Source organism: Artemia franciscana, chromosome 5 (assembly GCF_032884065.1).
Source record: "Artemia franciscana chromosome 5, ASM3288406v1, whole genome shotgun sequence".
In the NCBI taxonomy this organism is placed as follows: Eukaryota; Metazoa; Arthropoda; class Branchiopoda; order Anostraca; family Artemiidae; genus Artemia; species Artemia franciscana.
In genome coordinates, this window is record NC_088867.1 from 47,246,515 (window position 1) to 47,273,623 (window position 27,109).

At 34.8% G+C, this 27,109-nt stretch overlaps 2 protein-coding genes across 3 annotated transcripts in view; one reads left to right on the forward strand and one right to left on the reverse strand.

Annotated features, from left to right (window-relative positions):
- The window catches only part of LOC136027506 (exosome complex component CSL4-like), a 29,747-nt gene extending 21,933 nt beyond the window's left edge, over window positions 1–7,814 (forward strand). The window contains exons 5-6 of the mRNA XM_065704820.1: window positions 4,193–4,274; window positions 7,668–7,814. Of these exons, the coding sequence (XP_065560892.1) occupies window positions 4,193–4,274; window positions 7,668–7,792 (207 nt within the window). The 3' untranslated portion in view covers window positions 7,793–7,814. The remainder of the gene's footprint in view (window positions 1–4,192; window positions 4,275–7,667) is intronic.
- Window positions 7,815–11,551: 3,737 nt separating this feature from the next.
- The window catches only part of LOC136027505 (chloride channel protein 2-like), a 144,802-nt gene continuing 129,244 nt past the window's right edge, over window positions 11,552–27,109 (reverse strand). For both annotated transcript variants that reach the window (XM_065704819.1, XM_065704818.1), the window contains exons 15-18: window positions 24,324–24,487; window positions 21,936–22,059; window positions 17,347–17,568; window positions 11,552–15,582 (exon numbers count right to left, since the gene is read on the reverse strand). In XM_065704819.1, coding sequence (XP_065560891.1) covers window positions 15,331–15,582; window positions 17,347–17,568; window positions 21,936–22,059; window positions 24,324–24,487 — 762 coding nt within the window. In that variant the 3' untranslated portion in view covers window positions 11,552–15,330. The remainder of the gene's footprint in view (window positions 15,583–17,346; window positions 17,569–21,935; window positions 22,060–24,323; window positions 24,488–27,109) is intronic.

Genomic DNA, 27,109 nt, shown 5'->3' on the forward strand with positions numbered 1-27,109 from the left:
AAGTCATATACATCTGAAGCAGTGTCAACAATGTCTGAAACTATGATATCAGGAAGGTCATCTTCTGTCAGACCAATCTCTGAGGAACATTGTTCTCTACTAGTGCCTTGTTCGGCTTCATCTTCATCATCTGAATCAGATTCCGGTGTTTGCTCTACGTCAAAATTCATTTCTCCCCAAAATTGGAGGCCATTTGTGACACTGAGGTGGAGGCAGTGTCCAAAGCAAGATGAACTTTCAATTCCACCAATTTGACAAGCTTTTATGACGTTCGAGCCAGAATCAGTTACAACACAGAACAATTTGTCTTCAATTTCAAATTTCTTCAGGGCTAATCTGATTGCTGCAAGTATATTTGCTGCTGTATGCCGAACCTTGAGACGCTTAAAGTGCAAGCTGCAACTGTGACCTACCCATTTTCCACTGACTAGCTTGGGGTAATGTACTGTCACTGCCAAGTATCCTCCCCCTGTATATGACCAGCAGTCAAATATTAGAGATACCTTTCGTGCCTGATTCATATCCAATTTCAGTTTCAACAGTTTCTTTTTCTTTGCTTGAAACACATGCCTTTTTACAGTACGACCCGATGGAGGCAAAATACCGCCTGTCAAGGAGTGTATCAGTCCACGCATGGCTTGCTTGTCAAAAATGGGAAGTGGTAACTTGTCTGCAAGTACTGTTCTTACACACTGTTTCGTCAATTTAAGTTGACTTGATCGGTTGCACAGCATCAGAGAACGAATATCTTTAGTTCCTTTTCTAGAGAAAGAAAAATTGCTCTTTTGGTTCTTTGGCTGTTCTTCAGCTATCCCACATCCTGGCAATGAACCCTGTACTGTACGACAAACAACAGCTTCTGGGCCACTGGCAACATTATCCATGACCTGCCGTGCTCGTGCAGTAGAGGCAGATGACTGTACTTTCACCTTAATCTTATGAACATTTTCCAGGTGATTGACAAAGGTAGTTGAAGAACCTCCACTAGCCTTGATAGTCTTTTTGCAAACCTTGCAGGTGACGCTGCATTTGTCCTTCACACCATAATTAGCCCAAACTGGCTTTTTCTTTATGATTTTACGTAAAACTTCTACCTCTTCATCAGAGGAAACATCCATGACAGTTTTGCAGTAGTACCTGAAAGTCATATGAATCAGTTTTTTTTTTTAAATTACAGACAGGCATTTTTCCTACAAAAATCCTGATACACCCAGTCAGGGTGACTAATTTTTGCATACAATGTAGTTATCGACAATGTTGTGATGATTTAAAAAAAAAATGAAAAAAAAAATCAATGTGATATTTGAATTCTGCATGTCCAATTGTGTGGTACTAGGGATAAAATAAGTCTGAGTTACAGCATAGTACAAAAAAAAAGGAAGAAGTTAAATGGACTTGTGCTGTATCTGGAATGAGCTGACTGATAACAATAGGCCTAGAACCCTCATGCCTACAAAAGTTCAAATAGACTTGCATAGCTGGTCTAATTTAACTATTCATAATTTTTACCTTTAGGATGCTTGCTCCAGCACACAAAATTAGACGAAGGTTAGCAAAGAAATCGAGCTTCTAGTTTAGATTTCGCTATGATTTCACCTGAATATCAAAGAAATTACTCTTCTTCTTGTTGACAAAGGACGATTTCGGTATCATGCCCGCTAGATAGCGCGGCATTCGAAAAAAAAACAGAACAGAAACAGAAACAGGTCAAACAAAAACAGGTAGCCTGTTTCTGTTTTCTGTTCTGTTTTTTTGTAAAAACAGAAATAGGCAAGAAAAAACAGAAACAGTGCCGATGCTTAATTGACACTTGAAAGATAGATTTTTATCAACAAAAATGCCCCCAAAACGAATATATAGATCTTTAGACCTTTGGATTATCCCATTTGGCTGATGAATATCAGATGAATGGGGATAAGCCTGAGAAACATTTGAAAAAATAAGAAAAAGTAGACTTAGAAAATTTTAGGGTAAGATAATTTGCATCAAGCCATAAAATTACTCTCTCAAATAAATTTTTAAGATTTAGTCGAAGCTCCGATTCGCAATTTCCCGAAATGCCAAGTGTGCTGTCATCAGTAAAACAAACAAGGACATCAAAAGAAGGCGAACTATAGTTGCCACTATGGGTAAGGGAAGGCTTAGGATGACAAAGTCTACAGCAATTAATAAGTTTCTGCTTTTTACTACATAAAAAATATCATCTATATAAATCAAAAATAGTATAGACCCTAAAATTGATCCCTGTGGGAGCCAAAATTCACTTTTGAGGTTAGCAGAAAAGTGGATCAACAGAAATTAAAATGATTAAAATAAGACTAAAACCAAAAAAACACTTTTCCCGTTATACAAAAATGAGACATCTTCGATAGAATAATTTCATGGATTAAAGGGGTTAAAGGACCGAATGACTTACGAAAATCCAGAAATATACCAACCAGAATCAATCCCGAATCTAATGCTAAATGTACAAAATTCAAAATATATGTACAATGTACATAATGAACATGCATATACAACCTTGTTCAGTTGAGTGTTTCATTCGAAAATCAAATTGAAAATCATGGAGAAAGTTTTTAGATTTTAGATAAGCAAGAAGACGAGAAGGCATAGGCTTTTCAAAGATTTTCCTAAATACTGATAAAATTGTGGTCGATAATTGGTTGGATCATTTCTTGGTTATTTTTGTTATACAAAAGTTATTGTTTATATGATTATTGTTAATAAAATAATAAAATAAAATAATGATTATTGTTATACAAAACAATAATCTGAGTTCGCTTAAGAGCATCCGGGAAAAATCCACATTCAAGTGAAAGATTTACAAGTTTTGTAAGAGGCAAAACTATTGAAGGAAGAATAGATTTAACTACCTTAGAAGGAATAGGATATGACGTGTTTTTCGACCCATTAACAATTTTAGTAATTTTACTTACTGTTACTAAGTCGAGAAACATAGACTTCTGACAAGATGGCCCGAGTTAAGATCTAAAGTCAGGCTTGGGCCGAGACAAAGTAACTATAGAAGCAATATTCCTACCAATACTAACGGAGAATGGAGTGAATGCCTCTTGGAGATTAAGTTCACCCTCTACAGCTTTATCACAAATGACCAAACTCATAGGTAGAGGGTTGGTTGAAAACCAGGTTTAAATACAGAATTTGTCAAGTTGTAAATTTTACGAATATCATTGCCATATGCTGTAAAACTATTTAGATAGAGAGATTTGGCTTTTCTACACAAGGAATTATAAATATTTCGATAGATCTTGAATTGACAAAGATGAATAGCACTCACTGAATGTGTACCAGATTTACAAGCCCTCCAAACGTTATTATTCCTTCTCCGGCTTTTGAGAAGTCAGGATGTCATCCGTGGGTTTCGAGGAACAATCCTTTTAGACCTGTGATTAGAAGCTGGGACCTTACAAATATTAAGAATAACCTCTTACGGTCCCATAAAAGGACTCGAATAAACAAGAAAAATATCATTGTCAAAGAAAACTCCTCAATTTTCCCTCCAACTTAAACCCAAAAAGAGATAAATCTTTCTTCCCGAACCTAATAGAATAGGAATCAAACACTTGGACCGGATTACTCATTCACTGTTTAAAGCTGAACCGGGAACATATTGGAAAACGATCAGATATATCACTAACTCAAATTAAATTTTCCTTCAAGCTAAGTGTAGAAAAAATATTGTTGACCAAAGAAGTTGTAAAATTAGTTACTCGTGTGGAGATGGATGTAGTTGGTAGAATTCCTGCGGCAAGCATGGTTGAAAGAAAATCAACTGAAGCCAAAGTCTTTGAATCCATCAAATTTGCATGAACGTCAACTATTATGATTACCTTTTTGTCTTTGTTAGAAAACTACTCGACTTTTGAACATTCGCGGCTTTTACCAAATTCTTTTAGGTAAAATTTTACAGTGGAACGGGGGGTATTTTCTTTCAAGGGATGTGTGCACTTCAAAGCGTCAATGTCTTCCCATTTAGTGCGGTTCACAATTAAAAATGAAATTTTTTGTTCGTGTGCTTGGTTTTCGAGATGTTGACTTGTAACACTTTATTTGGGTTAACCTGAACGTATTTTCATAATTTATTGAACTTTCAATTTTTCAGGGATTATTCTATATTAGTTTGACGTTAATAATATAAACTTTGTTTCGAATATTTTTCCTTAGTATATAGGTTTCAATTGGAGATTCACAATCTTATTTACTAACGACAGCGGAAGATGAATTGGGTGTTGTCATCGCATATGGAGAAGGAGGTAAATATACGGATTCTTTCCCCTTTTTAAGTAACTTTTGACCCCTTTTCTTTAATTTTATACAAATTATTTATGTCATAACTAGGCAAGCCTCCTGATAATTTGTTCTTCAAAAACTATTTCCGGGAATGCTCATTATTTACCACCTGAAAAATCATTATTATAGTCTCTGCAGCCTGGTGCATTCTTCTCGACGGTCAGTCTCCTCCCCCAACCAAAAAATTACGTTCTTTTATTATTTCTTATATAATTTATTCTTTAGCTGATTTTGACGAACTTACAACACCCCCCCTGAAATAAAACCATGCCTTTGTGTTTAGCGTATGCCTGTATCTTAGCCCTCCGCGTGGAACTCAGGTTCTTTCCATATGAATCTAGGCATAGCAATATGCTCGTAAAACGAAATCCGGAAAAATCTAAAGATCTTTTTGATGAATAAGTTTACATGATCTGTCATAATATTGTGTTTTAGTTTTTTAGTAGTTTTTATTTTTTGTAACCGGTTTCTAAAGAAATATGTAGTTTTTTTCTATTTATTTTTATCTGTCAGAATGTTTTTCACTGTTCACTTTAAAATTGTGTCTTCAAGTTTCACTAGAAAGCTGCATTTTTTGACAAGAAAATCAATGCTTATGTCCAGCGCCATCTGTTTTAATTACTGGAACAATGATAATGGGTTCAGTGGGGCTTATGTTTGAATCTTTATGAATGTTTATGTTTGAATGTTGTTACGTTTGTTTAATAAAAGAAATTGTGTCTTCAAGTTTCACTAGAAAGCTGCCATTTTTTTGACAAGAAAATCAATGCTTATGTCCAACGCAACCTATTTTAATTAGTAGAACAATGACAATGGGTTCAGTGGGGCTTATGAGCCTTTCGAATACAGTTTAATCATGTTTTCATGTTGCGTCTTTTAGTTTAAATTTCATTTGTTTAGTAAAGAAAAGCAGCTGTATAATCTAGTAAAAATCTATTTGGAATAATTAGACCAGATGGATTCCTCGATTGATTCATTCGTTTTTAATATTCTTATATATCACAATATTCGCTCTTGTCGATAATAATGACGATGTGACATTTGTGTTGAAGTTATGATTTAATCTCATGAATGGTTGAAATTTTCCTGAATAGAATTTAAAGAAGCCCTTAGCCTTACAATATAATAAGCCTCGAAAAATTGAACACCTTTGCAATCCCCCCCCCCAAAAAAAAAGAAATACAATGATAAAGAGGCAGTTGCAAGATGGTCTGATTAGGGTGGGTTTACCAAGCAGCTGATAATTCTTACCAGCGATATTTTTGAATAGCAGTCATAAAGTAGACATAAAGCCCCCCCCCCCCTCCTTAGTTTTTGTTGTGGCTTGCCTCATTTCTTTTTTTTATTAACAAATGGGTAAGAAAACTCAACATAGAAAACTCCATATGATACTAATGAAATAATGCTTAATATAATACTAACAATATCAAATTAGGTCCCGACGCATTAAAGCATGTTTGGGACCACCCAAAAAAGGGACACTTTAACTACTAATACACTAATTACACTTCCTCGTAATAAAATCATCTGACTGCTCCTTCTTTCCCCCATCCCTACTAAACAGTTAATCAACATTCTAAAGATAATTTATTTTTACAGGGAACTTAAAAGGAATCCCACCCTCATACTCTATGATTCATCATACTTTCTTTCACATACCGATACTCACTTCAATCAACACACGAATCAATTTCTCTTTTAAAACTCACAAGCATGTACTCACTCCCAAATCAATCAGTCAATCCTTGTCTACAATATTGGTTAAAACAAATGCATCTGAAAGAAACACGGAATCCCTCAAGGGCCTTCTAACCTTTCGCTTCAGCCGGAAGCCTTTTTCAGACTTCAGGACTAATATACCTAATAGCAAATTTAGATCTGGTGGTTATTGGAACCGGCGTTCTAACTAATTCAACATTTCTAGTATTTTATGATGATTAAATCTTATCTTAAATTTTAATTTTAGATTAGAAAAAAAATTATGCATAAACAAATTTACATAAAATTTAACCAAACCAAAAATGGTAAAATTTATAATTGCTGGTACCTCGATCTTACTGAACTCTGGGACAGGTCATTGGTCAAAACTCTAACAGCTTTATTTTGTAACACCCATAGCTGATATAAATGGCTAGTGAACGTTGACGACCAAACTGTAACCCATTACAGAAGATATGAATGAATAAGAGAAAAATATAGCCTTCTAATAACCTTATTGGGGAAAAAAATTTTCAGCTTCAGCAGAGTTCCAGTATTTTTGGCTAATTTAATACTTATAAATGCAATATGATCTTTAAAGCTTAGATATTTATCTTCCATGACACTAAGATGCTTTATAATACTTGTCCGCTGTATACGTCCATTTTGTAACTCAATTTCTTTGATCCATGGATAGTAATTTGTGCTTCTGCCATATAACATGAACATTATTTTTTTCGGATTAACAAGCAATTTGTTCGCTCGCATCCACCTCTTGATCCTCGCCATTCCTTATTCAAACCTGCTTCTGTTTTCGCAGCCATTGTAAACTGAGTATTATCAGCAAAACTTGGAGGTATTGCTCCCACCGAGCTATCATTGTACCTTGGTGTTGACACCTGCATTTGATCATTAATGTATACAAGAAACAATAGGGGACCCAATACAGACCCCTGTGGCAGGCACCCTGTGTGCTTTATGTATCGGATTAACGGCGCTTCTTAACTACTGAGGCCCTTGTGTCGGCCCTGCAGTGTTTTGCTAAAGCCGGGTTCGCTCTCTGGGTCTCGAATACAAAGCTGAGGTCAAACCTACTTTGCCACGAAAGAACCTATTTCTTTAGCTTATGTCAACAAATGAATTCAAATAACCCCGTGTTTCCTGCCAGTCATTGCTAAGTTTAATTTTTATTCAGTAAAGAGAACTAAAAACATGATAGTTTTTTTTTTATAGAATTTTAAGCCCATGAAAAGTATAAATTTTTGGTCGTAATTTTAATAAATACACTCCTTTTTTCTATGCATAAAGATTCTTTTTTGCATGAATTTCCATATTTTATAATAAATTTTAAAGTATTACGGTAACTGCTATCTATTGATTAACAATGCTTCTTGGCTGCAAAAGTCCTTGTGTTTACAGTGTGGCAGCAAGAGTAGAACTGTGGACTGTGTATTTTAAGGGAAAGATAAATTCACTGTGCAGCCACATAACTAAAAAAAAAAAAAGAAATAACAATAAAGAAAAAAACTAGCTGCCATGATTTTGCGCTCTTTTTTGTAATTCTACTTCTTGAAGATTACCGTTAATATTAAGTACAGACTGGAGCTTTTGGGATATAGAGCTTTATTTTGGCCTAAAGCCTCATTTAACTCTTTTAGGTGTTCCTATGGTTGCTATTGGTTGGCAAGAAATGCAGTGCCCGAAAACCTTCCAGAAAGAAAATCGCAAAGTAGCCAAAGTTGTTAGTGAACTCTTTGAATTTGAAGAATCTGTCGATAAATGATTATTAAAGTATTATCGATTTATGTATTTTTTACTATTTTTGAAATATGGTTAGAAATCATAAATAAACTAAAAATAATACTTTGCCTTGGAAAAGATGAAGTTTTGCATTTTTTATTCGATTTTAATATGTGTTACAAATGGCACGTGCAAAACTGCCTATTCCTTAGGAATTTTATCCACCATTTTATTTAACTTTGTAAATTGAACTTGAAATACAATAGACTATCTCCTTCGCGCATGATTTCTGATTATCAAGTGTTCAAATTACAGTTTCTTTTTTAGATACGGGGTTTCTTAGTCGAAAACAAAATCTAGCATTTATCAAACTTTTCCTGGCGATGCATTTTCTGTATTTGAAAAGCCATCATAAAACAAAAATGACTGCTCAAAAGTGTACAATTTTGGAAATCTCTATTTTGCTATTTAAATACATAAATTTATCTTATAAACGAAGCTATTGCAAAAATCTTATTCATCAGTAATTCGATTTAAAATTTATATATATATATATATATATATATATATATATATATATATATATATATATATATATATATATATGTATATATATATATATATATATATATATATATATATATATATATATATATATATATATATATTTGTAAATATGATATTTCAAAAATAATGTTTATTATTAGGGCATATACTATAATAATTCATTGATAAAGTAAGCCTTGAATTCTTGTGCAGAAATTGCTGAAAGGCTTGTATGTTTGCTAGTTTCCGGCTTTTACAGATTTTCTCATGATAACAATAAAATAATAAACAAAGCAGACGGCAGATCCCCCATGCCTTTTTTCCCCAAATTCATCCAATAAAAATTTTGACATAGCCATTAAAAAAAATTCCAAGCATTAGATTAAAAAAATACGGTGTCGACACACACACCCCCCCCCCCCGGCCCAGGGGAAGCGTTGTAAGTTTTTCCCTGTAGGCAAATATGCTTCTTATGGAAGGGATGTTCTTATAAACTTCAGTGAGTGCTTATTTGATTGGAAATTAAAAGTTCTAGGTCACTGTTTAAGAGTAAAAAGTGATTGGGGGCAGTTAGCCTTCTCTCCCATGCCGTTATTCCTTCAAATGGATCAGATAGAAATTTTGAGATAGCCATTTTGCCAAACAATTGTTCAAAAGTAAGATAACAAAAAATCCAATGTTGACACGCACATACACCCAGGGCCAGGTGTTGTAAGTTATGGCCAGTGGGCTAAAGGCATTTTTTAGACCCAGAAGAAGCTGTTGAAGGATGCCTTGCGTATCCTTTAAATTTTGGGATCTCTTGTAACCTAATGGATCTTTTGGAAGAAACATTCTGAGACCCAAACAATAATGCTAAAGATTATATGAAAATACCAGAAGTCGAGGATGACGCAACTCAACCTGCTGCTTCACGGGGGAGGGTATATTTTCCACGGAAATTGTATCTCTGAAACTGATCCGACTAGGCAAGGCACTGGTGTAAAGTCGGATGCATTTTTTCTGAATATGAACTCCCTTTATCCATCGGCAGTGTCTCACTGCTCTTTGCTGTATGGCAAATTTGGGCCATTGGGCTCTAAATTTCCCCGACGTTGCCACTGTTGAGGAGAATGGACCGCTAGGATGGTATTAAAATTGATGGTGAAATACAAATGAAATTTCGTGACTGGGTAACCGGTTTTGTCTTGCCGTACATAAACAGACCGGTGACTAAGGACTCTTTGAGTCCATATAATATTTCTTCTGTAGAGGGTGGGGGTGTGCACTGGGCACCTTCGAAACAAAAACTTATTGCCGATCTTCGTTTTGAAAGAATATTGTTGTACATCACGTTCTTTTGAGATGGACGCTAGACTACAGTTTCAAGGTCACAAAGATATAATTCGGCCAAAAACCATATTTGAAAACGTTTATTGGCACTTTTGTCAGTAACCGTTCAGAAGTGAAAACGAAGTTTAAAAAAGAAATCTTTACCATATCCTTTACCTTTTTTTTTTACCTTCGATAAAATGTGCGAGAGTGTGCGCAATAGAAGTCATTGTACGGTTGTGACCGACCCAAAGGAATGTGCTCGAATCGCTGCCGATCCAAACTTCGAATCATTCCCCATCATAGATTCCAATATGGTCGTCTTACATAGGAAAAAAGAAATGTTATTTTAAATGAAAATATCGCTGATGGCAGCGCAATTACAGAAATCTCGATAAACACATGTTTTCATTCTTTTACGTGTGTAGGTGCCAATGGCCAAGCGAGGGACAAGTTCAAGTATATTATGGGGATACTGATTCACTTTGGCTAAAAGTTAAAACCGAAAATTTAGTTGAAGATTTAGAAAAAGGTATGCACAATAGCTCTCGAAAGAACTTTGCCAATTGGGACGGGCCCATTTACCCGGAGCTAGTGTAGCGACAGGTCCAAAATAAATTATTATTATTAAATCCGAGACGGGGAGCGACTTGATTTCCAATTGTGCTTGCAGGTCCGAAGGTAAACCGAAACAAACACACAATGAGCAAATCAAAAAAGTCTGCACGGGGGTGCGTAGACACAATGGGAAATATAATTTTGATATGAGTGCTTATAGAAACTGTACGGAAAGTAATCTCATTCTAAGAGCGAAGGTCATGGGAACCCATTTTTAAGCATTATTATCAATGTCATAAGTGTTTTTTAAAAACGTTTTTTGTAGTGCCTTTTACTGTAAAATTAAAAAATGTATTATTCTTTATTTTATTTTTGTAGTGCCTTTCATTTTTAAATGAAAAATATGTATTACTCTTTAAATTTATTGTTCTTGAACATAGGGAATTATTGTTATTTATTCAATGGACGGATACATCTACAGTTAGTCGTATTTTGACATTTAAGGGACTATGTACTAATTGAAAACTCCACTCGGATCATTTCTTTGTGGACCATCAATGTCTGGCAAAACGACATTTTCAACGAAAATATTTGAAAATCGTAATAAAACATTTTTAGAAAATGCAAAAAAATTACTATTGCTACAGTGTCTTTCAAGAATCCTACGATAAATTAAAGACTATTGCGCAAGACACGAAATAAATACGGACCTGACATTTTTAATATAATTCAACCAAATTCTTGGTTGATTATTGATGATTTAGTTAAATCCATTGAAGAATGGTCTCAGGCTGGAGGGCTGCCAGCCCCTTCCCATGCTCTTATTACAATTTTTCACGGGCCAGTCTAATCATGAATAGATTTCCGTAACCCTAGTTCTACACAATCTCTTTCAAAAGAGCAGAAGTATGAGGACACCTGCTTTGAGTTGTACCTACTATATCATCTACAGGGTTGTTCATGATTCAATTTCCCTCATAACTTTAAACAGTCAAATATATCCGGGTGAACCGAAATTTCTATTCTCGGCATACAATCAGGCTGCAAATAACCCCTATGGTTATATTTTACTGGACCTCAATCAGAACACACCCGAGGATTTGCGTGTATTCGCTGATATTTCGCAAATTATATTTAAAATATAAGACACTGTGAGAAAATCTTTAAAGAAAACATTAGATTTTGGGGAATGATGCGTGAATCCGTAACCTTCTTTTTTTTTAAATGTGGCTGGATCATCCATCCGCAAATGGTTAAAGCATTATGCTCTTCCTTCAGCAGCCCTATTTCTGCGTTTTACCTAGCAACACTAATGCAATCTACTCAAATATCCTAATTTTAATATCATTCCTTGTATTTCGGGTTCTAAATTTGATCTGCGACCAAAAAAACCATAAGCGAATTTATTCAAACATTATTATACACAAAACGTAGTCACAAGTGCGTTATCTTACTATTAAAAAAAAAACAAACAAAAAAATATCACAGAGCAAATAGAATGCACCGTCAATAAAATTAATAAATACTCAACTAATTGATCAATAAAAAGCACAAAATTGGACTATTGTCTAAAAACTTCAGAGTTGCGCTGACTTCATCTAACTTTAAAATTCAAATAATGTAAGGGTGTAAACACATTCATAAATAAAAGTGGTAATAAAGAATTGAAGGGCAGAAGTACACAAATACTACAGTGAGTCAGAATATAATATTGTAGCTAATACTAGAAAAGTCATTAAATATAGCAGTTAACATTCTAATATGACAGATATTACACATAATACCATAAAAGGGAAAGAAATCAAGCAGCTTTATAGTATAAATAAACCGGCTGTCTTATAGTTGAAGGATATGAACGAAATAAAAAGCACTGAACGAAATAAATGTTAGACAGGTGAACAAACACTTGAGTTTTTACTTCGGGTTTTTCTTCGATTTTTTTTCGGGTTTTTACTTCTGGTTTTTTAATAAAAATAAGAAGGAAGGGAGTTTGGTAGCTTGTCCATTCTTTAAAGCTTAAAAATATGCAAACTGAAGTTTTTAACGAAAAAATATTTTCTAAGTGATGGTTAAACGAGGCTGTTTGTCTATGTTCTTTTCTCCTACAATAAAATCGTAGCTATGTCCATACATAAATGAATACATTTTGATAATTTTTAATCAAAATTCTTACTGATTGAAGTTATCCATTAGAACAGATAAAAGTCAAAAGAATTTGCAAGAATCAAGAACTTCAATTTCTCTTCATTAAAATTGGTACTTGTAATTCCGTCAAAATCATGGGGGGGGGGCAAAGTTGGAGCCAATTTTCGCAAATAAAGTGATAAAGTGAAAATGACAGTGATAACTGAAAAATCAGCCATATAGCAGAACAAATGCAAAGTTTGCTTTGCAAACCGACCCGTTTCAGTGGATTCTGGAATTACACAGGCTTATTTTAGTTTTGACAATATTTTCAAGAAACTAAATTTTAAGAGGGGGGGGGGGGAACAAACTAGAATCTTGTAGGGAGGAAAGCTGCCCCCCTCCCTGCACCATAGCAAATTACGTCCCTGCTTGAAATAAAACTAAAATTTGAGATTCATGAATTTAATCTTGAGATTCACTGATGTCAGTTGCTTTGTGTGAGTGAGTGAACACTAGTCCAGTATTGTAGAATTTAATGTGGCAAATGGATGAACTTCATCCATGATAAAAATTCATAAAGATCGTCCCTAAATCCTAGGATTAGAAAAAAAATTGGTTACTGAATACTAAATGGTTTTTAGAATTCATATGGCTAGATCCCATCTGCATTATTGGTACCTTAATATCAAAACGCACAGCGAATCTTTCTGTTATTATGTCTTTGTCGTAAGAGCTTAATGAAATTTGGTAAAAGAATGGCACATTTACAAGAGCTTGTGTCCAATTTTCACTCTATACATTTTAATCAATAGTTATCGTAAGGTTGAATAATTATTTATAATATTTTTGGCAGGAATTCGTTTCACTGTAAAGGGGTGCTTGAAAAAGGCAGGGACCGGTAAATTGCATATATTGTCGTCCTTACAACCAAAGGTATCATATGTTTTAAAATTTCTGAAAAATTGCCAAAAAACTGTTTGCTAGGCTTCTCCAAAAGGGAAGAGGACGATGGTAATCTGGATGAGGAGGATCAAAGCGTGGTTGCAGAGTCTTTCCCAGCTGATTCTACCTTTGAGAGCAGCTTAGTAAAATAGATTTTGAATTTAATAAAAAGCAGGCCTTTGTTGTTTATTTTCTGTAACTTACTGGTTTTTTTTTTACTTACTGCTGGGTGTTTACAGTTAAGTTTGAAATCTAATGTCTTCTAAATCCCTGAAGTCTCGCAAGAAACAAAAACAGTTCCTTACTGTAGAAATTTTATTTCAGAATAATTTTCTGCTTCATGGATATTTTTCTTAATTCATTCAGAAACAGAGTCTACAAATTATCGCTAAGAACAAACTAGGAAGAATACCCATGACGAAAACTACGTTAACCTACTGTTTTGACTGCGAAACTTTTTTTTTTATATTGTGGAAATTTGTTTTAACCTTTTAAAGGTTAATGATGTGGTGTCGGGAGGATTACAGAAAAACACCTCATATATCATTTGATGTGTAATCAAATAACCTAAAATAAGATCAAGGATCATAAAAGTATAAAGCTATGTAGTGAGCATTCCTTTAATTTGACAAAACGCAAATCATGAATCAATGAATTGTCTCATGAATCAATGATTATGAATCGTCTAATTTGCGGGATTACTATTTTCTAGTTGGAAAAAATGCGGCTCCTATCAAAAGAAACGAGGTAATTATTAGGATTGATATGCTTTGGGTAAAGACAATAATCGCACATATTTTTTAACTTCAATTGACGTTGGTTGATTTTTTACGTTGACGTTAGTTCAATTTAACATTGGTTGATTTTTATTGTTTTTGTAGTGTTGGAGGCGAATTTCATTGTTTATGTTCACATCTTGACGCTTGAAACCCTATATTAAGGTAAATATTTTGTAGGTCATCAATGGTTATAATTTCGTGTAAATAATTCATTTTTAATATTATGTTTATACTCGATTATGATCAACCTTATTCGAACTTCCACTTTCATCGACAGTGATGTATGCAGTAGGTAAGGAATCTGACACATATGGCCTTTTCTGGCGTACAAACTGTTGATCAACAATCGTGAGAACAGAGTTGTTTATCAATAATAATTTTCACGATAACACAAGTTGTTATTTATTGGAAATAAAAGGCAATATTTTCAAAATCAATTGAACAGATTTTTTTTTTATAAAACACAACAAGATTTCGTCACTGCCCTTTGGAGAGAAAAGGGACAGGCTATTCAAAAGGACGTACCTTATCATGTCTTAAATTAGGAAAAGAGATCAAATTAACAATTGTACAAAACGTTAATTGTTTTTCTCTTCTAAACTGTAGCAACAACAAAAATCCTCCATGTTGTCCCTCCTTGAAATTTACTGCTTATATTTGACTAACAAAATCGACAAACAACAATTTTAGTTTTGGGTCGTTTTCATCCATATTGTTGATTGACAAAACCTTTGTTGGTCGCAGGAACACGATTTTTGATCAACAACTTCTCGCCAGAACAGGCCTATAATATGGTAGCCATTGTTGTCGTTCATGTATTTGCACTTGGTTAAGAAACTAAAGTTTGACAAATAGCTCAGTAGCCGAGTAGAGACTCTGTTATTTCCTTTAGGCAAATGACTCATTGTTATTCCTGTGTTCATGTGAGGACACACTTAATTGTGTTGGTTCTTCTTTTTTAATCACAGAAATAGATATAATTTAATACGGATTAGTAGTATTTTCTATCTGCTATTTGATGGGTATATATCTTGGCACTTGAAATATAAAATGTAATTTAGCATTCAGATAAACAGCCTTGGGGAGCACCGATATCATTCAGCTGTGGTGAAAGCCTAGCTTTATATATCCCTATATTAGCCCTATAGCGCTATATTTTGAAAGAGCACATCTTTTTGGTCCTTCTTTTTCATTAATAGGAGTGACAGCAGCTGATAGTAGCGTTGGTGTTGCTTACTGATATTCATATTTACATCTTGGCACTTCAGATTTTAAATGTGATTACTATTTAAGCAGATACCCTTGAGAAGCCCCAATATCAATCGGTTTTAGCGAATGAGTCATCACAAGCTCTATATTTGTATGAGCGAATACTTGATCTTTTTGGCTCTTCTTTTTCCTCGTCCTCAATGATAATGGATACAGATGGACAGGGGTCACTGGCAATGGTTGTGGTGGTTGGCATTGTCTCGAAAGTATCTTTGTTTGAGTCACACTCATTGTCAAGTCGAAATGTGTCTAGACGAGGTCTGAGTAGGCCAGCGTTGATATCTTCTGTGGCCTTTCGGAGCTATAAAACAGAAAGAAAAAATCAGTTAAAAATTTGAAACTAGTTGAGGGCAAACTTCATTCACAGTTTTCCTCCAAAATCAGCTATGTGGGGTCGAGTTTGAGCTGTGCGACCTTGAATTTATTCGCGGCTGAGTTGTCGTGAGGTCATACTTAATGCACCCTGAAGATATATTTCCAACCATGTTTACTGCTATTCGAAGATCATTTTCTATATACTAAATATAGTTACTAGTGTCTAGGCGTATTGTCATATTATCAGTCAATTATCTTATATACAATATATATTCTTCAGTCAATATATTATAATAATTCACTTAAAAAGTAAATTCTAGTACAAAATTATTAAAAGGCGTCTATCTGCCTTAGTTTTTTTAGAGTGTCCTCTTCTTCTGGTACCACGTGGCTATCACTGAGGGACGACCTTCGGTGGTCGAGTTTTGCGAACACGAATCACATTACCAAAGTACCTCCACTTCTTATGTTTGATCACTTCGGTTATCAGAGGCTGAGACGTCTTCTGTCGTACAGTAGCTTTCGTTACTTTTTGGGATAAGTGGATATTTTGATTGCGCCTTAAACAAATGTTTTCAAACACGAGGAGCTTATTTTCTAGTTGTTGATCCAGGTAAAAAGTTTCAGAACATAAAGCGTTGAGAGGACGTTGCTATTGAACAGCCTCAACTTGAGTTGGAGAGAGTACTTCTGACTGCTCCAAATTTGAGAGAGTTTCATGAAGGAAGCGTTAGTGTGGCCGATTCTAAGCTTGCCTTCTTGCTGACATGATCCTGAACTGTAGAACTTCAATACTTGAACTCCACGACTTGATCTATCACCTGGTTATTGTATCGTAGGACAAGTGGAGATATAGTGGTCTACATACTTTTTGTTTTTTGGCATTTATCTTAAGGTTAAAAAGTTTGGCAGTGTCTTTGACTCGGTTAAGGTGTTGCTGGTAAACAAAATTAGAAACAAAGAAAGATTTACAAATCTATTCCCTTTTATAAGTTTGTTTCTCACCTCAAATTTGCAACCCCGTTTTTAACGTTAATAACAGACTGTATATGTTGTTATTGAGGATTCCATCAACAAAGATAATTTGTCCTGCACCTGGTGTAAAAATCATATAAAATATGTTTTAAACGTAAAATATATGTATATATGTATATACAAATAGATATGTATATATGTATATATGTGCAATATATATACGAATATATGTATAGGTCTATATGGAAAAATATAAAAAGATATTTTTATATTTATAAAAATATAAAATATGATGTAAAAATACAAAATGTAACAAGTAGATATAAAATTAAACCAGGGCATGCATTTCAGATCAATATTAACTACTTGTCTTCAGCATCTGCTTTAAGTAATGTAAAAAAATAAAAAAAATCTACTAGATAAAACATTACCTGCCACATTAGGCCTAATCTGTTGCGAACTTTCTCTGTTTGATAATCATTTTATCTGAAGAGTATCAGCAGCTAAATTACTATTTTTATTAAACGAAGGGAAAACTTGAATCCACTAGAATGAAGTATATGTTTACATCAGGAAACAAAGTAGTCAAATTTAAATCTTCGGTACAGAAAAAAGCTGGTAAAAAGAAAATATTTTTTTCTTTCAAGAAAAAGTTCAAGCACAGGGTGCCTCATTAACAAACTATTTTTATTTTAACAAAATAAACTATTTAACAAAATACAGACAATTTTATTCTTAAGGAAGAAACAAAGAAATGAGGATGCCTCTTACATACCTCTTTTAGGGCCACGACTCCCACTAGTTTGCCAATAGCAGTGACGTAAGCATGGGTGACATTCAACATACTAAACATGCTATGAGCCTTGATCAGTGGAGTTCTTTCGACCAATTGAAATGGGGAGGGATCTATTGTAACATCAAGGAGGCATATGGTTTGAGATAGTTCCTTATCCTCCCACTCTTCTCTCTCTTCTGGATTTAAGTCGATACCTCGCATCTATAAAGTAGGGAAACTGTTATTAATCTGTTGGTAATTTTCAAGAAAAGTTAAAGAATTTAATTCCTTACCATTAAGGGGAACATCGTTTCTGAAAGGGAAGATTAAGGTCCAAGATTGTCGAAAATACAAATATGAAATTTTTGAAGAGCGGAATATTTGGAGGATTTGAACCCAAAAATGTATTGTTAGAACAAATAGATAATAAAGACGATGCTCAAGCAGTCGATTCAAACTTTGAACATTCATATCAAAGAATTGAACAGTTTTTTTCTCATCAAAAAAAGAAATATCATGAATTCGGTCGGTTAGGGGTTCCTATTGCTGCCAAATAAAAAATGAGAGCTTTCTTCAAATAAAAGTAAAGAGCAATGTTAAAGCTGAAACGAACTAGAATTATCCTGTATATCAGGAGGCACGAGCTGTCAAACCTACTGTAACTCTCCATTCTTTACGTTATAGTTTAACTAGTGCTTAATTGTCACTTTACTTCAATTTGAAGAAGCATTTGTTTTAAATTTAATTCATTCTTGTTTTTAATATGATGATGAGTCTATCGAAGATGTTTAATATATTAAAGTCCTTTGGAACAAAATCCTTACTTATAGTTCTTTAATATTAATGACTAGTTCTTTTCAGGAGGTTCGCTGAGTTTAATTTATAATTATTCTTACTAAGTCCTTGTTGTTCTCATGAGACAGGTTGTGCTCGCAGACATATGTGTTTTGTATTTAATTGATCTACCAACTGGGATTAACCTTTTAGAAAAAACTGGTAAAACTAAGATTAAAATGCGTGTAACTGCAGTGAAAAACCGCATTAAATCACAGAAAAATTTACATAGCTTCACTGAAAAAACGATCTATTTTTTTTTGTTTACGTGTTGCTTGAGCCCATTGACAGGATGTTTCCTTTTATAGTGAAAGCATATCTTCCTAGTTCCCCGAACTGTTTCAGCAAAAGTGACAAGTCTCTTAAATTGCTTGTACTTGTGGCAAAACCAAGAGTTTCAGCCTCACTCAGCAACTGAACAAAGCTTCTGAATTAGAATCTACCATGATGGCCGGTCTTGTGGCAATTCTTCGGTGAACTTCAGCCATCGCTTGTCCCATTTCTGGCCAAATTTACAGAAACTTCCAGCAGGCTCCAGCTCATTTTTAAAATTTTACTCCTTCTCTTTTATACCATGTTGATAAGGGCTCAGCAAGAAGTATCCGTTCAATGGGGCGGTCGTTGGGGTGACGCAAAACATATCCAAGCCAGTGGAGCCGGAAAGCTTTATGATACTTTAGATTCTTTCGATGTTGAAACAATGTCTATGGGTATCACCATTCGAAGTCTGATTCTATATCAGGATGCATAAAATGAACGTAGGTAGCGGGGGTGATCAAATATCCCTCTATAATTAGCAACCTCTGTCTTTTGGCCTTTTTCGTGAACGGAGAGGATACCTGAAATTTTCCCCTCTTTTGGGAAATTTGTGGTTTTCCATATTTCTATATATAACGGCCTTTAGATGGTTTGCAATAAGGCTAGGGGAAGATTCGTAAATCTCAGGCAAAATACCGTCCTCACCAGGAGATTTTGGTCGGCGGATTTCGACAAGATCTTGCAGAAACGTGTTTATTTAGTACGGCCCCATCGAGACCGAGTTGGAGTGTTTTCCACTTCTACATTCATATTTATGTTGGGGTTTAGAAGTTCACTAAAGAGCACTTTCCATCGCACAGTTTCGTGGGAATTTATTTAACCGTCAGCTCCCAAGACTCATGATATCCTGTGTACGTTGGCTTCGACTGCGTCGAAGTGTCAGGTGTGTGACTCATCGAAAGGTCTACTGGAGGTGCACAACTCGGGCTTCTCATCGATGGTTAGGGACGGAGGAATTTGACCCAAAACTGTAAGTACTTCACAAGCAAGAGAAAAACGAGCTGTTTGAAACCCCCCTTTGATCCCAATTTAACTATCTCAGGATTCAGTCTGGTGAAAAGATAAAAATTATCTTTATTGGTTTTGTATGAAACTACTACTACTAATAACTCACTGCAGCACCAAGCCACCTGAGGCCAACACAGCTACGCACGCTCCTCCTTCAACCTAATCTATTTAAAGCCTCCCTCTTTACACCCTCCCAAGAAGTTCCCATTTCCTTTAAATCTTTATTTATGACATCCTCCCAACCCAGACAAGGACGACCTGCTTTCCGTGTAGCCCCAGACGGTTGGCCAAAAAGGACAATCTTCGGTAATCTGTCATCCTTCATCCGTAGAACGTGGCCTAGCCATCTCAACCTTTCTTTCAGTATAGCCTCAGAAAGCGGGATTGAACCTAACTTTTCGTACAACCTACTGTTTGAAATACGGTCAGTCAGCCGGGTACCCAGAACAATCCGTAGGCAATTTCTCTGGAAAACATCTAGTAAATTTTCATCTGCTTTTCGGAGTACCCATGCTTCAGAGCCATATTTGACCACTGTCATCACTGTAGCTTCCAATATTCTAATCTTGGTTTGCAGACTTATCTTTCTATTCTTCCAAACTTTTTTTTAACTGTGAAAAAACACCCTGAGCCTTAGCTATTCTACTTTTACCATCTTCACTGCTCCCACCATCTTTACTAATAATACTACCAAGGTAACTGAAGCTCCCAACCTGATCAATCTTTTCGTCACCTAATGTCACCTGTTCATCTTCACTTATTCCTGGCCTTAGTGACTTAGCCTTCTTAACATTAACTTTCAAGCCTATTTTAGCACCCTGAACACGTAAAACCTCTAAAAAATTATTCATTTTGCTCACACTTTCATCTAATATGCTTAAATTATCAGCATAATCTAAGTCCAGGAGCGTTCTTCCTCCCCATTTGATTCCATGGTCTCCAATTGCCTTTCCTGTGCTCCTTAAGACCAAGTCCATCAAAATGATCCATATAAAGGGGGATAGAACACAACCCTGCTTAACTCCTGATTTAATACAAAACCAGTTGCTAACCTTCATTTCATCATATAACGATAAGACCTTTGTTAACGCTCTTCTATCAACAGAATCGAAAGCTTGCCCAAAATCGATAAAACTGAGGACCAAAGGTGTTTGACAACGAAGGGACTTCTCAATTATTAACCTAAGAGTGAAAACTTGGTCGACACATCCTCTACCTTTCCTAAAACCGCATTGTTCTTCCCTTAAAACTTTGTCTACAGCATCTCTCAGTCTAAAAAGTATCATATTACTCAGTAATTTGCTACCTACAGAGACCAGACTAATGCCTCTATAATTACGACACTCACTCTTGTCACCTTTCTTATACAGTGGTTTAATTAAGGTTTTCCTAAAATCATTGGGTACTTCCCCTTTTTCAAAAATCATGTTCATAATCTTCAGTAGCTTTTTCCTAACCTCAGAGCCACCATATTTAAGAAACTCATTAATCATACTATCAGCACCTGGGTCCTTATTATTTTTTAATCGTTTTAGTACTGTCGCTAATTCTTCCTCACTAAACAAATCTTCCTTCACATCCAAGGTATCACAAACTTTTTCATTTTCACCTATATCTTTTCCTGCAACTGTATCTCGGTTTAGCACATTCTCAAAATGTTCCACTCATCTTTCTTTAACTTTTTCCTTATCACTAATTGTGACCCCATTTCTATCTTTAACTGGGACTAGTCCGGATTGTCTACTCCCTTTCAATTTATTAACATGCCAGTATAATATTTTACTATTATACCGTCTAGCCGCATCTTTCAGATCCTCAGCAATCTTAGACATGGCCTCCACTTCACATCTCCTTAGTTCATATTTTAATGCTTTCTCCACTTTCTTTACATTCCTTTTGTTTTCATACGACCTATCACTCAGATAATTCTTATACAAACCCCTTCTACTCTCTATTAAACCTAAAGCTTTTTCACTAATATTCCTAGTTGCAGTCTTAGCACTCTTCCCTAGGACACCATCAGCAACTTCACAAATTGTTTTCCTGAAATTATTCCATCCGTTATACAGTAAATAGAATAAATGTCTCTAATTAAGCTGCCCTGTTTTCACAAACGATTTTTTTCACTCATTATTATCTAATATAAGAAAGTTCTAGCCCATCTAAGCTATCTGCACAAAACTGGTGTCAACACCTTGTAGTTCCTAGAGTTTCCAGTATGTGACAAAACATTGATTTTTTATCTGTTTAGTCCAACATTATTTTTGGCAGATCTAACTGACACAAGTGGATAGGTCAGATCTGTGTCTAGTGTCTCAAGATCCAAATAGATTAGAAAATTTAATAAATTATTTCACTTTGGCACTCTCTTTAAATTTTAGTTCTTGTTGCTACACAAAAAAAATCATAAAGTTGAGAAAGCCTCCTACCTGTGGCACCTTTTTACCAAGGCTTCCAGCGAGCCCTTCTGTAATCGGATCAGTTATCAAGATTGATCCAGAGGCCGAATTCTTACGAGCTCGGAATATTGATTCGAACGCTTGTCTTAGACGACTGAAAGAAAGGTAAGCTAGAAAAAGTGAGGTAAAGGGTAAATGTAAGTGAAGGTAACTAAGGTATTTTTTCCAACAATTCACAACACAACCACTTAAGCTCTTACAAACAATACTGTGTTTTCTTATCTTTACAAAATGTCCTCCTTCGCCAAGAACTGCATGCAAGCACCATTAAGCCTCATCACTAAAATTTTGAATAGAACCAACACTGATTAATTTGAGCCACTTCATACGGGCAATGAACAATTTTCCAGTTCGTTTACGAACAGATTTGTAGTGGCGTCATCAAGGACTTCGGATACACTAGGCATTTTTATCTTTATAAAAAGTGACGAAATCTCCTTGATGTTGTCACTTATTTTTCATATTGAAATTCAGAGCCAGAATACCTTTCTGCCTAAATAGCCAAAGAGTCAATCGAAAAAGAGGCACAAAAAAAGACAACAACCGTAGAATATACCATTCTCTGAGGACCCGATAGAAAATAGTTCACCCCACACATCAATCTTCCAAGCCTCTCCCCCCCCCCACAGAAAAGAAAAATCTCCTGAAAGTCTATCTTGATCCTCGAAAAGTTAGAAAAAACGATATATTTATGAAACTACGCAAAAAAATCTTCACCTCTGTATGTAAGCTCTTTACTGCATACAATCTCTATAATGAGATTTAGTCACTTTCCATTCGACAAAAACGAATACCCTCTTACGAGCATCCGAAAATCAATTGACTTGTTCCATTGACCACCTCAGAGACAACTACCCATTTTATAGTATCACGTCATAATTTTCAAAGCTTATCGACATTCGAATTTATTACATAGAGCTACATATGAATTTTGAATGCCTTTCATCATAAACGTATATTTATAAAAATAAATTTCGCATCTACAATTCAATTGCTAGCATAAAACAAAAACAAAAAAAAATGAAGAAAGACATGATCAATGATCACAAATTTTTAACCTCATTCTTTTAATGCGCTTTTCTCGTAGTCTCGATAAGCACCGTTACCATATTTGTTAGGTTTTTATAAAACATAAAATTACAGTCAACCTCCTTCAACTACACAAATTCTATCGATTAGTACAATTCATTTTTTCATTTCTTGAGGAAGGAGTTCTCGATAAGTTGAAATATCACTTTTTACTGAATGTTATTATGTACTGTTTTTTTCCTCAAAGAAATATTTAGGAGATAGATATGCATAAAGAATACTTCTTGGTAAAAATACCTAGTCCTTAATAGCATAAAAACAGCCTGAGACACAATTCGATTTTCCTTTTCTTTATTTCTAGCTGGTGAAGGAGAAGTGTTTTTTTTTCTTTTTCAACGATTTCAAATCAGGAAAACGGAAATATCCAGGGACCTTGGCATGAAATATATTTTTTTTATTGTCAGGGTCATACTCAAGATTCTAATTTGGGGGCGAAGGGGATTTGTCTATGAAGAATATCTTTTTTTTCTAAATGGCCAAAAACAGAGTCTTTTTGTGTGATTTCAAATGTTACGGGATGTTAAGCTTATTGGAGGGTAATTCCATTTACATTCGGAACGTATTGTAGTTGGAGTTGTACCTGCGACCTAATGAAGGAAGAACCTCGGCCGATAAAGAAGGATAAGTATAAAGATCCCCCAGAGCTATTGCTAGTGTAAAAAGCGTCAAATAGACATTTCAGTTGCTGGGTCTTATTTACAACAACAATGATCAAACTTGTCGCTCAACCTTGCGGCGGTGGGTATCAAACATAGGACTCCGTGTTGCTATATAGAGCATAAATCCACTGTGCTACAACAGGGTCTCGACCAATAGCAACCCAAAAATAATTATTTTGAATCTCAAAATAAAGAGTACATCATTGGAGTCGCCATGATCGAATAATTTCATGGCTTGAACAACAAGGAAAGTCGTCTTTTTTGCATTGGAGGCAAATTTTTGTCCTCATTTTTTCCATTTTTTACTTATTTACTGCTAGTGAGGCACTGAAACATCATAGTGATTTTTAGGGCTCATTTTAAAAGTAATTGCTATATTCAGTCTTTTGTAATGAAAAAAACACAATACTTAAAATAAAATCAATTATTTTTAACTAAAACTGCATCTTGCATAGAAAATGTAGAAGGACGTCATTATTGTAACCTAAAACCATAAATAACGTTATGGTAAAATAGCTTAAAGGGTGCCCTGGCTAACGATGACAAGATTGTTCGTTCTTTAATAGTCCTGCAACGGAATTAATGCATAATAGATGGGGTTGCGTTATACCTGCTATCACAAGCCGAGAGACTTTGATTGGGTGTCAGGTCACAAAGGACTTGACTGTCTTCTTTCTTTTCCTTGTCCTGGCAAAATGAATTTGACCTTTTTATTGCTGATTTAACGTGCACAGCAGATGTTTTGTGCTTTGATGAATCATGTATTTGAAATAGCTGAAATAAAAATTTTATTATTACTATCTATATTATATATCCTATACTATATATCTATACTATCTATCTATCTATATAATGGCCACGAGAAAAGTCACGGATGCGTATTTATCTGTTTGTTTAAAAGTTCTTTTAAAAGTACAAAAAAACTTTAGCGTAAAGAGAGAGATGTTGAGGAGGGAGAAACCCCCTTCACATACGTAATAATTACTGTTCGTTTGAAGTTTCAATGTTGTTTCTTAGTTTAGGTTGAAAATATTAGTTTCATTAAATTTAATTATAACTGGAGACAAATCTTGTATTTTATTAACCTTTTTGTTACACTGGGCCGAAGCATTGATGAAAGTATTAATTAAAAAAAAATTCTTTCAACTGAAAGTTCAAACGAAACTGAAACTTCAAACGAACAGAAATGATCCCGTGCTTGAGTGGGGCTGCCATTGCTCAACTCTTGCTCTTTATGCTAAAATCCCAATCTTCTTTTAAAATATTCCTGATTTGAAATCAACAGCCCTTGTGTTTGAAAAGTCCTTCTTAAGAAGTTGTGACAAAAATAAAACATAAGCGTAAAGGGCGAAGGTTGAGGAGAGGGATGCCCCCCTCATATACGGAATAAATTTTTTCGTTTTAAGTTTTAATGTTACTCCGTATTTTCAGTTGAAAAAATAACTTATTTTTTTTTAATTTAATCTCAGATCGTCTTTTCAAATCATGCCAGGGTATTCCCTTCCCCCTGCTTAAAACTTCCCCAAAAATTTCCTCTTACAGTCTTTTTCTCTCAGGGTGTGGGTTCACGCCATCCCCAGAGGTATAACTATTTGACCGTTCAACTATGTCGAATCAAACGGCAATCCTGAAATTTTTATTAGATGTCTTAGAGGAAAAAAGGGGCGTGAGAAGGAGGCTAGTTGTCCCTCCAATCTTTTCAGTCACTTAAAAAGGGAACTAGAACTTTCAACTCCCATTCAACTTATCCCTCTCCTGATTCTCTAGGACCATTCTTTCGATACGATCACCAATAGAAAAAAAAAATCAACACGCCTCTATGTAGATTTTGTAGATTTGTAGACAGTAGTTGACACGTCTATATTAGGGTTCTTATAATCTGAATCTGGTGTGATGTTCATTAAGATCACTCATCAATTTGGGGGTGTTTCTCTCCTTTTCCAAAAATCAGTTAAATTTTCTCAAGCTCGCAGCTTTTGATGGGTAAAAATAAACTTAATGAATTATATATATATATATATATATATATATATATATATATATATATATATATATATATATATATATATATATCTATATATATAAAAATAAGTTGTTTGTCTGTGTGTCTGTCGACTGACGTCATGTTTGTGTGTCGACTGACGTCATGTTTGTTGACTGACGTCATTATAAGGATTGAGCATTATGCCGTCATGAAGTTGTTTGTCGACTGACGTCATGTTTGTCGACTGACGAAATTACAGACCGGGACACAGGGAATATAAATGACGACCAGGACACTCAAAGAGAAATTACAGACTGGGACAACGGGACACAAATAACGACCGGGACACAGGGAACATAAATGACGACCGGGACACAGGGACACAACTACAACGGGGACGCCGGGGGGCACAAGGGGGATATATAAATCACGATCGGGGCACAGGGAATGTTCGATTAGCAATCACCATCAACAAAGCTCAAGGGCAATCATTAGAATAACTAGGTATAGATCTGAATACAAGTTGTTTTTCCCATGGACAATTATATGTTGTTCGATTAGCAATCACCATCAACAAAGCTCAAGGGCAATCATTAGAATAATGAGGTATAGATCTGAATACGGATTGTTTTCCCCATGGACAATTATATGTTGCATGTTCAAGAGTCGGTAAACCTGACAATCTATTTGTATGCACAGACAATGGGACAGCGAAGAATGTTGTATATTCGCAAGTTTTAACGTAGTTAAAACAGATAGTATATATATATATATATATATATATATATATATATATATATATATATATATATATATATATATATATAAAATAAATATATATATATATAAAATGTGTCTATCTCTGGATAATTTCTAATGAGAGAGCCACAAATCAATTTTTCGACAAGAAAAGATTCTTTAGAGCATATACATTTATCAAGAACCAGTGCTTCACCCTGCCCAAGTTTTCCAGGCTTCCCAAATTTCCCCAAATGAAAACTGGATTATCCAACTTTTTCCCAAAATTAACATTCGTAAATAAACCAACGTTAACACGAAATATAAACAATGAATTTTTCAACGTTAATTTTCATGGAGATTTCAAAACAATCCTTCTTTATCTCGAAAAGTTTGGGGATAGAAGATACAGTGTCAAACAAATCACCAGAAAAGCCCTTAAGTGTTTGCAAAAATCTAATCACGAAAATACCAAACCAAAACTAAAATATTTTTCGATTTTTTTAAATTCAACTAAGTACTGCTGAACCTCTTATGGTACTACTATTGAACTTTATTTAGAATTTTGACTGACCGATTTTACAGGTCTCTGGAGCTATCGCAGCCAATTTTTTACTAACTAATCCACAAGTAAAAAATGATCAACAAGACGCCCTATATTAGGGAAGGATAAT